A 15126-nucleotide genomic window follows, 5' to 3' on the forward strand; every position below is an offset into this window, starting at 1 on the left:
TATTTACTAGAGTTATTTTACTTCATTTCCTATAGTTAGATAAGTATAAATTACTATAGTACTTTTAATACAGTTTACTGTAGTGCATTTACTATAGTATGGTTCAAAAACAGTATTTACACTCTAAAAATGGCTGGGTTATTTTTGACCCATAATGGGTAAATATTGGACAGAACACGTGTTGGGTTAAAAATTACCCAGTGCTGGTTTAAATGACCCGATGTTGGGTTGTTGTAATGCAACCATAGGGTATAATAACCCAGCAGTTGGGTCAAAATAACCCAGCATTGGGTCAATTTTTAACCCAGCATGTGTTCTGTCCAATATTTACCCGTTGTGGGTCAAAAATAACCCAGCCATTTTAAGAGTGTACTAGAGTAATTTTACTAAATTTTTCTATATTTATTTTACTATAATATACTACAGTATTTTTTTCATTTGGGGTGGTACCGCATTATGCTACAGTAGCAACACCACTGTCATGAAAAAAATTGTTTGATGGAACCATACAGCCAAAATGGTTCTTCTATGGCATTGTGTGAATATAGATGCTGGAATGGTGTTAAGAATAAAATAAACAAACAAATCTATGGCATCACGTAAAGCCATTATTTTCAAGAGATCATGATCTGAAAATCTCCAAATTTTTTCATTAATGTTAAAACTAAAGCTTATAGATCATATCACACGAGCACATGTGTCTTTATTGGGTGCGGGTGGTGGAGATCTCTGTAGGTTGTGATTAATCAGGCCTTGAGCTCAACTAAGACTGTCTGGCAGAAGTGCTGTGCCAGCAGCTCTCAGTCAATGGAGGGGATGATAGCACAGGATTGGGGGGGATTGTGGGAGTGTGTGATTGGCTGTAGGCAGAGCAGACACAGGCACATCATTTAATGTCATATGGCATCTGTGACACTATGCCCTCGAGAACCCACAGGTTCAGGTTTTAAAACTTAAAGGATTAGTCCATTTTCTTAAAAAAAATCCAGATAATTTACTCAACACCATGTCATCCAAAATGTTGATGTCTTTCTTTGTTCAGTCGAGAAGAAATTATGTTTTTTAAGGAAAACATTCCAGGATTTTTCTCATTGTAATGGACTTTAATGGACCCCAACACTTAACAGTTTTAATGCAGTTTAAAATTGCAGTTTTAAAGGACTCTAAACGATCTCAAACGGGGCATAAGGGTCTTATCAAGCAAAACGATTGTCATTTTTGGCAAGAAAAATAAAAAATATGCACTATTAAACCACAACTTCTCATCTTCCCCTGGTCCTGTGATGCGCCAGCGTGACCTCACGCAAACGTCATCACGTCAAGAGGTCACGGATGGATGACATATCAAATTTACACCCCAGTGTTTACAAGTGTGGAGAAAGGGGATAGTACCTTTTAAAAAGCTCCTAATATGTTCCATTTTGTACAGATATGTACCTTTAAGGTACTAGTATGTACCCCTAAGGTACCAGCGTGTAGCTCGGAGGTACCAATATATACCTTTTAGGTACAAAAGGGTACTTTTTGAAAAGTTACAACCCAAGTGACAACTTTTGTACGTTTATGTAACAGTGGCAAGTTCGTCACAACATGTATGTAGCCTGTCGTGTGTGGTTCTTAATTTCAAAATATGTGCTCCGCGCGCCGAGCGATCCTATGCGCATCACATGTCCCGCCACAACAAGTGCCCGCTGCAGACGCGTCCAAAGGGTTTATGATAAAAGAGACGCTCGCGTTTGCCAGATAATCTCATGCGTAATCAAAGTTTACTGTTAAGGGAGTGTCTTGCGTGTATTTTGTGAACGTGAGCATCTCTGTTATCATAAACGGTTTTGAAGCGTGTGCAGCAGGCACTTATTTTGACAAAACACGTGATGCACATGGTTCACATGACGCAACAAACACATATTTTGAAAACATAAGCAACACACATGACACTCCGAACACATATTTTGAATAAGCGGCCCTCGCATAAGCAGTCATGAGCCGCCACTGTACTTTTTTCTGAAAGTGCATAGACATAACACGTCTGTGTTAAACCTGATGGTCCATGTCATTATTGCATCATAATATGTGCTTTAATGTACAAAGATGTTAACACAGGCAACGTTAAAATTTCTAAATCAAAAGTAACATTGTGTAACAATATTGCTGACAACGCACAAAAACTATACGACCAGGACTTTAGGACAGACAAATGATGGACCGTTTGTGTTGGGCCCGTGTACTAAAAAATTTCCAATAATCTTTGTTTTAGTTTCATTTTAGAGTTATCGAAAGGTAACACAAGGAACATTATTGTGACTAAGGATGGACTGGGGAAATGTTTAGATATTTATTTTGCCCATGCGAGTGTTTATTAAAAGCCCTGCCGATCTCTGAAGCGTGTTGTTATTTATGCATGTTTGTGTCCATTAGAGGCATCTTTTCCCTTCGTCCCACAATTTTAGCCGTCCGTCTCTTCACTTTAGGGCAACTTTTTCCTGCCCATGCATTATTTTAATCTCCAGCCTTCTCTCCCAAAAAGGAAAACGTGCTATTTTACATGCACTCAAATTTATAACCTATCATTTTTTAGTCAGGCATTAGTGAAGGCACCTCATCTAAGATTTATGACTGACGGTTTCCCCCTTCCACCCCTCAATCTAATGGTATAAAAGAGACAATGTTTTAAACATTAAAATGAAAACCATTTACAACTATGATCAAAAGAGAACATTTGCGCATTAAAGTTTAAAGGCAAGGAGAAGTACGGACGTGCGGACAGAGGGAGGAGCAGTGATGGAGGAAGATACGAGCATGCTAGTGAATAATCCTACTGAAAGAAGAGAGAGCTATAAAGTGCTTTTGGGTTTCTTTGCAAAACGGTGACCTGTAATGAACACAAACTACTTTCTCTGCCTATATTTCCTCTGCCATTCAGAGCACTTTGTGTATTTCTTAAACACATGATGTGTGTTTGTGTGGGGTAATGGTACCTTGAGACTGCACTGCTTTAGTGACTACCAAAAAACAAAACAACAGTTACAACATTAAGTGCGTTGTGTATCGAATAACGAGTTCATGATATCTGCCTGTTGAGATAACTTCAGTTGTATTTTAGTTGGGATTTTTACAGATTTTCTTCAACGTGCTATTTTTAAGTATCTTAACTGTAAGTCTCAACTTATAAATGATTATTCTTTTCCCCAAATTTCATTGGATGCCAAAACAAAAACATTTCTGAGCCAATAATGAGACTAACTAAGAGTCTTGGGCAAAGTTACTTTTAAAAGTAATGCATTAAAATATTAAGTTACTTCCCAAAAAAGTAACTAATTGGGTTACTTAGTTACCTTTCATGGAAAGTAATATATACATTACTTTTGCGTTACTTTTGCATTACTTTTTCTTACTTGGCTTGATCTCTTTCAGGGCTTGCAGGTGTTTTTTTATGACTGAGAAGTTCTGCATTCAGAAATTGCATATTTCCATCCCAAAAATGTCAAGTTCTGGCCTGCCATCTCCATTTCTGACTCAAACTGTTCCTGCTCAGGCGCGCACGCAAAAAGTGCATAATTCTACGTAACTACGTTCAATTAAACTCAGTACATTATTATAATTTTTTTAAATCAAATTAATTAAACTGAAAAGTAACTTGCATTACTTTTTTTAAAAAGTAACTCAAATATTAGTGTGTATATTTATAAAGTAATGCGTTACTTTACTCTTTACTTCAGAAAAGTAATATTATTACGTATTATAAAATGGCCCGCACTGGTTCTTCATTCTGATTGGTTGAAACGCGTTCTAAGCCATGATGAAATACCCCGGATTCTGAGGAACTACTTTGATTGGCAGAAGAGTAATATTTGTACTAATACCAACTTATTTGTGTTCTATTTTATAAAATCGTGCTATGCATATGAAGTAAACGTTTTATAAAAGCAATAAGCCCCGCGAAGCAGTTGTGTTACAGTGCATTTTATAACAGCTAAGGGGGTTTACGGCACTCCACTTCCCGTTGTGCCTAACAACGCCCCTTAGCTGTTATAAAATGCACTGGTAACCCACTGCTTCTTGGGGCTTATTGCTTTAATGCACGTTACTTGTAATGCGTTACCCCCAACACTGCTAACTAACTAAGAAGGTACTCTCACCTTGCAAGTTCTGTAGCGGGAGTGTCATGATGCCACCAGCAGCTGCGGCCGCCACCAGGCCCTGTATGTTGGCAGCAGTGGGCATAGACAGAACCAGGCCCTGTTGGCCACCCAGGTGCCCACCAGCATTAAAGGGGATGAGAATGGGCTGATTGAGACCCGGAGCTCCGCCAGACATCACTCCACTAACAGCTGATGCCAGCTGCTGAGCCACCAGTAGAGACTGAAAGAGCAAGTTTAACACAAGGTTAACAAATGTAGATAAAGAAAGATGTCCCAGTCCTACTATATGACAAACTCTTCTGTATCTGTGGCACAAAGGTCATGGATTCGATCCCAGGGAACACACATCTGTTATGCAATGTAAGTTGCTTTGGATAAAAGCAGATGCATAACTGTAAATGCGTGAAACATGCATCTCCAATTTTTACATTTGCATTTCCAGGATGATTTTTTTCTCGAAATTGTCTAATTTTGACCCAAAATATAAGATCAAAGCATCAATCTAGAGTTAAGATATTGAAAGTGATGCATTATATAGTAAACTTGGCTCTTTTGTGCTGGAAGAAAACCTCTCTCATAGGGGACTGGTGCATTATTCTTTTGAGTACCCAAGCATTGCTGTACACCGTGATACAAAGAACCTATATCTTTATCTGTGATAAAACTCGAGATCTATCAGACAGCTCTCCTCTCCATCTTACCAGTCAGTCTCTCTGTATCTCTTTGACACACACATGCACTGTACAGAAACGGTTACATTAACATCCCTCACGTTAACATTTATTACCGTTTTTAGGTTCTAATATCCCGTATCTATAAATCGTATCTTTAAAACCATTGTTCACTCAGAAATTTCTGAAATGTCATTCACACTTGCTGCTGTGGTGGCATATAGTATGAATATAAATGTTAATGACAGAATAGCCAGAAGCTATTGACCTATTTTGATTTACTAACATTTCTATTTGTTCCTCAAACAAATTTATCATATACAATTTTGTAGTGCTTTCATAATGATTTTTTGCCCAATAAATTATCTTTCAAATATCAATGTACAGTAAGCAGTTGTGCACACATTTTTAAATATGAATTGACACCGCATAGCAATGAATAATAAGGCTTTAATTTTGTAAAAATGATGTTTAAAAATAAAATGTTTCAAATAAATAAAATACTTTGACTTTTGTTTCAATTTTATATTAAGACAAAATTAAAGGTTTAAAGGAATTTTTATTTTATTTTACTATGTTCTTACCTCAACTTAGATGAATTAATACATAGCTATCTTTATACAATGCTTGCACTACATCTTTGTACAGCGTGTCGTGAATGTATTAGCATTCAGCCTAGCCCCATTCACTCCCCAGGATCCAAACAGGGATGAACCCAGAAGCCACCAAACACCTCCATGTTTTCCCTATTTAAAGACTGTTACATGAGTAAGAATGGTGGCACAAAACAAAACTTTTGTTTGGAGCCATAGGAATGAATGGGGCTAGGCTAAATGCTAACACATTAAAGAAGTGATGTACAAAGATTAAAAGTGCACGCATTGAAAAAAGATAGGTATGTATTAATTCATCTAAATTAAGGTAAAAACAGTAAAATATTGAAAAACGGTGGTGTTTTCCTTTAAAGCTGAAAGACAATACTCTGCTGAAGATCTTACTGCTTCCACATTTGATTTACAACAAACATTTTGACCCAAAGGCTAATGAGCATTAAACAACACAATTATTTTCCTTCTACATGAAAAACAGACAAAAGGAATTTGTCATATAGTAGGACTGGGAAATCATTTTTTACAAAACATACTAGGATATGTCATTTGTCATTTCACTTGAACATTGACATAAAGAATGCAGAAAATCAATTAAGCACTCAGAGGATGACAACAAAGACTTCTGACAAATCAGTGTGACATGTACTTAATCTTTCTGTTTTAAGTGAGCGTGATGTTGGATTTTTGAGGCACAAAATCAAGACTGTCTGCCAGCATGAAAGTGAATGTCGTTGAATTACTTTGCATCTGTGTCTTTTATGTAGAACTTATGTGGAATTGAAAAATTGAATAAGTTGATACATAAAAATTTGTAAGAATCCTGGAAGAGCTGAGAATACACACATTAAGTTTAAGGTTTATCATAACTTTAATACCAATGTACTTAAAAAGTTGTAGAGTTGAAAGACAATTATATTATGTAACCCTGTCTGTGAAATCCCATCTAAAGTCTTATAATCTAATGATGAGATTTGGTGCATCAAAGTTGAATTTTAATGATTGATTTCACTTTAAAGTCATTTTTGCAAGATGTAATATACGTCTTAGGTGTGCCTAGAATGTGTCTGTGAAGTTTCATCTCAAAGATCATTTGTTATAGCATGTCCAAAATGCCCCAATTTGGGCAGGAAAAAAGAGCTATCTGTCTGTGTGTACCTTTAAATGCAAATGAGATACTGGGTTCTATCTTACACCTGCCGCGTTGTTTAAATAGCAAATGCATTTGCGCCCCGTTTTGCGCCCATGGGCGTTCTGGTCTGAAAACAAGGTGTGTTCAGGCGCATTGTTTGCGCGTTGCTATTTTGAGGCAACTAAAATAGACTACGCCATTGACCAATAAAAACCTGGTCTAAAGTCTAAAGTCAATGGCGCAATATGTTTTTTTGTTATTTAAAGAGCGCATTAGTAATATGCGCCTATAAACGGGTCGACAACGCGGGTTTGCTTATCACATACATGAATGCGCAGCAGCACAAAAACGCTTTTAAATATGAAAGATTAAAGGATTAAATGTAAAAGATTATTATTGAGTCTCTTGGACATAAATGAGGACTAATTATGAGACGTTAGAAGGCACAAAGAGCTGCTTCACCTGCAGCCTGGTAAGTGCTTTAAACAAATCTGTTTTTAAGTGTTTTTTTTAAATGCTACCTCAAGGATTTATTGTAGACTCTGTACCTGTGGATATGGTGAGATGAGAAACATTTTTAAGTAATGCTTAAAAAAACTCTTTGCTTAAAAAAACGCTGTCCAAGTGCTGAACCTTGCGGAGAGCCGTTTGTAAATTCTTTATCTCCTGTTTGTTACAAATAAAGTATTTATTTGTGTACAAAACTTTTCTTACATACTTGTAAATTATGTTTTGATGATATTGGATAGCCATACATTTAGCGCAATTAAAAGCCTGCTATTTTTACTTCCATGACTAAAAGAAAACGGGTTTTAAAGGTTTTAATAAAAAAATAACAATTTCAATACAAGTGAAAAACAACACAATTATTTAACATTAATCTTAAACTGGGGATCTTCTTCCTCCGCTTAGTTTTTCAGTTTACAAAGTCCGTCATCTAAATAGGAATTAGACATAGCGCCAGCGCAACTGGCTTCTAAAGGAGATGAGAGCTGAGACTATCATTGGTTAATTGCACATTACGCCAAAAATACTCCCATTAATCATTAAAAAAATAGGACCAACCCTTTTCAACCATGCGCTCGGCGCACAAACCATTTTTCCCGTCGTTAAATTAGCAAAAGTGGATTCGGACACGCCCATTTAGACGTTGCGCGCTTTAGACAATGCGCTTAGATCGTGAAAATAGAGCCCAAAGCTTTTGGTTAAAAACAGATCTGATTCCTGTAAATTCAGTCTGGGATAATTATATATTTAGCCTTATAAGTGCTACAACAAACAAATTTAGAAAATATTTTGGGTAAAATTAACCAGTCAGGTAATGGCTGTGGATGTGGCTTTGTTATTGTGACATCACATTAACAGTAGAATCAAAAACAGCATGTCTAATGAGAATGCTTTTGTTTAAAAGAGGTTAATAAAGGAGATGTAGTGGATTTTTTTCATTGTAGGGTGTTTGTGTTTACACACTGCCAACACACATTTATTTCCAAACCTTGTAAAAGTAGATTTTGCATAATATGGGCCCTTTAATTTCAATCTTTGACATTACCTTACTCAGTTAATATTAAATATATCAAGGTTATATTTTCACTGAATTTTCTTTACATTATGTAGGATGAATTTATGTAAAAACATGTATCACAAAAAATGACTTCAGCTGGGTTTTTACAGGCAGGGTCAAAAATGTTTTTGAAATACCACATGTGGTTGGATGTCTTTGTTAAGGAGTTGAACGAAACATAATGTAACAACAACAAAAAACAACAACAACGATAAATTGTTATACATTATATTATATTTATCAATATTATTGATGTTTTATTAGTTGTTATTTTTATATTATTATATATTAAATTTAAATTATTATTGTTATTAAATTAGTTGTTCTAATTATTTGTTCACATCATCTTGCATCATTATTTATTTGCAGATGCACCTGGTTTAATACCTTTCATACAATTGCTTAAACTTACAAATACCTTTTCGATTTCCTCTTTATCCTTTTTACCCAGCATCCCCTGCACTCTGGTTCAACTATGGTGTCATGCAACTTTCATTTTTACAGTACCATTTCCATGGCCTTTTGCCTATTGCTGTTTGTTGTGCTATTGTGTTTTGGCCGTACAAAATGGATAACCGGCTTGTGTCCAGCAGGACCTCGATCCCAGGAATCACTGGAGTCCATATACCCTTTGACTCAGCATGAAAACCTGTTGTCCTCTTTAACTTTCTCTTGCTCTCCTTTTTCCTGTTAGATTCACTAATGGCTCACGCCGTTTTCCCATCAGCCCTCTCTCTAAGCGACAAGGCAGCCGACAAACTGATCTGAACCCCAGCGTGTCTGTGAAATGGGATCCCCCAGGATCAAAACACACTTTTAAATGGCTGAACAACTCTTCACTCACAATTCCCTTGGGCGGTTTAAGTCACGCTAGAACTTCACTGCTCCTTAAATGGCCATTTCCATACACCAAATACACTTTCCAATGACATTAAGAGCGTATTTGGGATAAATACAACAATTTTTACTTAATGAAGATGTGCCTTTCTGAATCGTGTAACTGCATAATTTTGTTTATTCTGCTACAGTGAGAAAAAAAACATCAGTGTATTCAATGATGATCTTGCTTTAGCATTTGAAACATGGTATAACATGGTACTAAATGATTACCATATAAATATAATAATAATACTTTATACCACAAAGTAACTATGGCCATGGTATTGTCCAAATTTATCCATGAGAGTACACAAACTTTTTTCTTCTGAAAAACATGAACTGATTAATCCCTCACAAAACGCATGGAAAACGTATATAAATGTATATAAAAAGGTTTAGTTTTGTTTTTACAGTATGTTGACTAAAAAGCATCTAATGCATATTAAGACAAACAGCAAATGAACATTAAACATAAAAAAATAATAACCGATCACAATTTCATTAATGTCAAGAACAGTACAGTATGGCTCCAAAGCAACATGCAGTACCTTCTTGATCTCACTTCCATTTCCCCAAACCCTCAATCCCTCTTTCTAATAAGAAGAACTGAGCGATCGGCCCAGCGGAGGAAGCTCTGAAAGATTACGCGTAATCAGACTGATAGCGGCATTCGCGAAAGAAGCCAGAGGCCCAGAAAAGAGTTGGACCCATGTAGGGCTAACTGCCCTCTTACTGATCCACTTCCGTAATGGCAGTGCACACAATATCCGTCTCTAGAGTGAGAATCCATCAAAACATATTGATCCAGAAACAAGGGAATTGGCCATGGCATAGGGAGAGAGCAGTGTCTATGGGACTGTCCTGACAGCGTTCATCTATTAAGGCAGAGCTCATGGGAATGAGAAGACAGGAGTTTAGACATTGCTGCTTCATGTTGGGCTGGATATGGCAGCAGACAATGATCATTCTCCTTCATCTCAAAGAGCTTGTTTGTTCTGCTTGATTTAGAAAAGACTGTTGTGTTTTCAATGTGTGTGTGTACTTGCATTGTTTTCCATTAGTAAAATTAGTTTCAAAGTATTTTAGTTTTGTTATGTGATGCATGTTTTATATTGTAGCATATGTATGAAAAGTTTGGTTCCAAAATGCAATAAATCCATTTTGACTAATTTTGGTAAAAAAGTGACAAGATGAAAACCACTATTTTCGGTTACAAACTTTCACATAGCTTCTTTAGGTTCTAAAAATATAAAAAATTAAAATCCACAATTTAATTTATTATAAAAACTGATTATTTTTTCCACAAAATGCAATAAATCCATGAAAAGTTTTTTTTCCAAAATGCTTTAAATCTATTGAATCAATATATAAATGTTCATTTATCTTTGCTATGCTATATTCATTTGGTTGACTAGTGGTATAGGCTGATTAAAAAAATAAACATTAAATGGCATTAATCAAAACACTTTTTTATATTAAGAACACTGTCATTGCTGCTGTCATCCTTGGGACGTCGTCACTGAACTTTTTTCACAGCGATCAGCTGTAAAATGTTTTGGTCCTGCTCGATTTTCGTTGACTGTGTGTAAAATAAATGAAAAGTTTTTCATAAGATCCCCTGGGGTCAATGTGTTAGCATGACAGAAGCTTGATGCTGTCGGGAAAACAAGCAACAGTCGGCATTTTTCGTCTCCAGAGTGCCTCTCGCGTAAATTATTAAATTTTTATGGCTTACTTTTCTTTTCCGTCACAAATAAATCTTGTTTTTGTTTGTTTGTTGATCACGAATTACAAAGTAGATGAGGAAAACTAGGATTCTGTGTGTATTCAACGCGCCGCCATTGTTGTTTACAGTGCAAGGAATGGTGCGCCTTGATTTGTTAAGCGGATTTATTGCATTCTGCAGAAAAGGAGGAGTGGCGTTTATTGCGTTTGAGAAAAGATGACAGAATAACACGGCGGATATTGGATTTTGCATAAAATTAAGAATTTAATTTTTAATAATGACCTGATACAATACTGATTTTGGTGGTGGCTCTTTTTTTTTAAATGCCGTTTATCATGTTTTGGGACCAATCTCTTCATATAATATATGAGAAACATACGTTTACATTTATTTTTTAAAAGATGCTTTGATCCAAAGCGGCTCACAAAGGACAGAGCACTGAAAAATGTTGTCTTGCGATAAAATTCTGAAACTATGTTTAAATAGCTATATGATATTGGGTAACATTATCCCATTTCTCATGAGCTGAACTTTAAATATCTAAGATTTTTTCTATGTACACAAAGTATCTCTCAGATACTGACTGGTTTTCGTAGCCCCCGGACCCCCCAATACAGTAAAACTGTACATTTAAGAGTGGCCTTTTATTGTGGCCAGCCTAAGGCACACCTGTGCAATAATCATGCTGTCAAATCAGCATCTTAATATGCCACACCTGTGAGGTAAATGGATTGTCTCGGCAAAGGAGAAGTTCACACCAACACAGATTTAGACAGATTTGTGAACAATATTTGCGAAAAATAGGCAAAAAAGGCTTATGCTGCGTTCCGACCATCACCGGTAGAGGCGTCAAGCGCGAGTGATTTCAATGTTAAGTCAATGTAAAGATGCGTTGACGCACGTCTGGAGGTCTCGCGGCGCGAATGAGGCGTTTAGCGTGGAAGATGCGATTCCGCCTAATTCGCACGTCTATTTCGCGTGAATGGCGCGAATTGAGCGTTGCTGCCGGAAATGCGCAAGTTGAAAAATGTGAACTTTGGCAGAAAAACGCACCGCGTTAACCAATCAGGAGCTTGCTCTAGTAGTGACGCGATTACATGAGCGAGCGGAGTTGCAGAAGCCCCTCCCATGACGCGAATTTCCACGTGAATGTCTCAAAGACTAGAATTTCACACGCGGCTTTCACGCGCAAATGAAGTGAGTAAACTCAAAGGGGCGGTTTCCCGGACCAGGATTAGCTTAATCCAGGACTAGGCCTTAGTTTAATTTGGAAATATAAGTAAGGGATAATGTAGAGGCAGCCGGTAGTTATTGGGAAATAAGCCCCGACAGTGTGATCAGGACCCGACGCGAAGCGGAGGGTCTTGTATCACACTGAAGGGGCTTATACTTATACTTAACTACCGGCTGCCTCTACATTATCCCGCTTATTACACGGCTACTTGCCACATAAGAAAAAAAACTGTACATGAATATGAATTTTAAACATTTTATTGGCATATTTGTTTTAAATGAACATTTTTATCCTTCCGCGAAACTTTGCACAGATGCATAAAATGATCGTAATACCTTATTAAGATCCTCTGCTTCATACTTGTCTGTCTCCATTTTTTCTCTTTTATCCAGTCTTTGAGAAGTTTTAATCCCCATTCTGTATTTTTGTGTGTGTTGGCTTCGTAGCTGTCATGCTCTATTTTGTCAAGTTCAGTCTCAGTAAGCTGTCTGTGTCTTGTGGTGGTTGTCCAGTGTTTGTCACAAGATGGCGCAAAACAGACAGTAATCTTTATTGATCTTTATTGGCGCGGAGCGATTTTACTCGTGCAAGTAGTCCGGCTATGCGTTATTAATTTGGAGCGGTTATTATTTGAAAAGAACGAACCTGCAAATGTCTCAACTGACCAATCAGAATCAAGCATTCCAGAGAGCCGTGTAATAACTAGATTTAACAAACATGCAATACTAAAAAATTACCTGTGCGCATTTTGAGGTAAAACAAAGGACATTGATGTATTTTAAGAAATGTCAGTGCAAGTTGTTTTCAGTTTGGAGAGCTCTTAAAAGTGTTTAAGTCTAGGACTAGTCTAATCCCTGTCCGGGAAACCGCCCCAAAATGTTTAAGCGACAAACTAGACGCGGTAGACGCTAATTTGACGCCTCGAACGCGGCTGGTGTGAACGCACAGTTATATCTTTGAGTTCAGCTCAAATCTTTTATATTTTTGTTCAGTGTATGTACCCCAGCTGTCACTGGGGCTGTATCCTTTTAAAAAGTACAGCTTTGCACCGCACTCAGAGGTACATGTTGCTACCAAAGAGAGCATATTAGTATCTCAAAGATATATAATAGTATCTCAATTGTACATATTGCTACAAAATGTATACATATTTGTACCTAATGGTACATATTAGGACGTTTTTAATTTTGTATTCATTTTAAAATAATTTAACATTTTTAACATTTTTAATTTTCTTAGGACATTTTTTTCTAACAGTGATTTAATAAGGTAAAATTTTATATTAATATTAAAAAAATTCTAATAATAATATAATAAAATTAAAGTTGACCCTATTATAATAATAATTAATAATAATTCCTTACATTTATATAGCGCCTTTCTCAGTACTCAAAGCGCTTTACATATGAACGGGGGAATCTCCTCAACCACCACCAATTATGCCCAATTTTCAGTATCCAATCAGTTGACAAAATCAAACCCTGCCTAACAACTTGTTTCCTTTAGAACATACATCACATTACTATAGTAAAATGAGTTGTGAATGCCTTTGATGACTTTGTTTATGAAAAAGTGTGAGGTAAATAAGTGTGTGTATGTGTGCTGATTCTCACCTGTGGTCCAACAGGGTACGCAGGGTGAGTCTGACCCATATGACCATGTTCTGTAGGACTGCTGCTTGCATCAGATTGAACTGATCCACCTCGCCCACCTAAGTAAGAGAGAGAAAAAGACAGAAAGAGATTTATCCATTTCTAAATTCCTTTAAAAAAAATTCCCCCACACATTGCATGTTGTAAACTACTTCCCATTTTTCTCTCCCGTAACCACATGCACAAACACAGAGACAGCGTCATGCTGTGAAAGCAGTGAGCCCTCAGTAGGGTGCTCTGTAACTGCCGCAGTAAAGTGTTCTACCAATGAAAGAGTCTGCGCACCCCGCATCCTCTGTTAAACACACATCAGCGATGTTTCATAAGAGTCTGAATGTCTCCATAATGCAGAGACTTAAACCGCACATCCATTTACATGCCCCATGTCAACATACACATGCTTAAACATACAAACACTGAATGTTTAGGACTGACATGAGATACTTCAGATATGGCACCACAAAATAAATACTTTTGTGTAAAATTTAGTGGGCAAGATTCAATCACCAACATTTAAGTTTACTCTTTAAGAGAAGGCTTTGATGAGTTATTTAACTGCAGATAAAGAAACATTTGTGGGATGCTATTCATTAACATAAACAATAATCTTGATTTGCAAATTAAGCTTACACGTGTACAACTGAAGTAAACGGGCAAAGGCATTATAGAAATGTTAAATGGTTAACCCATCTTATATTTGCCACACTGACTTCCATTAAACATGCAGGATATTGCTCTAAACACTACTCAGATTTAACAACAGGTTAAAAGTTTCTCAAACTTTTTTTTTTGACTGATATTAAATAGCTAAGAAAAAAATAGTTGTTGCACTTTAAGCAACTTTGTAAAAGAGTAAGAGACATTCAGCTGGTATCAGAATTAGAAATCAAAGGTCATCATACTGACTTGAATGCAGCATCGTTTAAATCTGCTATACATAATTGATTCAAGCAGAAAGTGCTATTATAGCCTTTAAACCGGTCGAAAAATGATCAGGCACAATCTGTCATTTTGAAAAGGATTTCGACTAGCTTATTTTGTGCACTGCACTGTTCAAGACCGAGGAATAATTCAATTCAAATTCAGCAAAGGAATATCAGGCATATGCAGTGTTCTTTTCAGACGTGTACTGCAGGGTTCTGTGCACTTTCAAAAACTTAGCAAAGTCTTTTAACAAATGCACACAAACCTTCTCATATTAAGACCTTCAAACTGATGGAAGAAGTTCTGGACTCCATAATAGCTTTCATTGGTTAAGGAATGACATGTAAAGCCATTACAGTTTGCTTTGTTTACAGTAGGTAGACTGTTAAAGCAGTGGTTCCCAAACTTTTTCAGCGTGTGCCCCTCCCCCCCCCTTGTGTACGGTGCACTCCTTCGCGGCCCCCCAAAGAAAATTTGTGACAAAAAAACTGTTTTAAAACTCAACATTTTAATAAAAAAACTTTAAATTTTAAAACATTAGTGCTTTTGGTTAGTAGCCTTATTTTTTAAGGTTTAATTACACAGAATTCATGA

At 36.6% G+C, this 15126-nt stretch overlaps 1 protein-coding gene across 5 annotated transcripts in view; it reads right to left on the reverse strand.

Moving 5' to 3' along the window:
* pou6f2 (POU class 6 homeobox 2) overlaps window positions 1-15126 on the reverse strand; it is a 142199-nt gene that overhangs the window by 93594 nt on the left and 33479 nt on the right. For all 5 annotated transcript variants that reach the window (XM_073863805.1, XM_073863806.1, XM_073863807.1 and 2 more), the window contains exons 4-5: window positions 13570-13667; window positions 4140-4362 (exon numbers count right to left, since the gene is read on the reverse strand). In XM_073863805.1, coding sequence (XP_073719906.1) covers window positions 4140-4362; window positions 13570-13667 — 321 coding nt within the window. The remainder of the gene's footprint in view (window positions 1-4139; window positions 4363-13569; window positions 13668-15126) is intronic.

This window comes from Misgurnus anguillicaudatus, chromosome 25 (genome assembly GCF_027580225.2).
Source record: "Misgurnus anguillicaudatus chromosome 25, ASM2758022v2, whole genome shotgun sequence".
In the NCBI taxonomy this organism is placed as follows: Eukaryota; Metazoa; Chordata; class Actinopteri; order Cypriniformes; family Cobitidae; genus Misgurnus; species Misgurnus anguillicaudatus.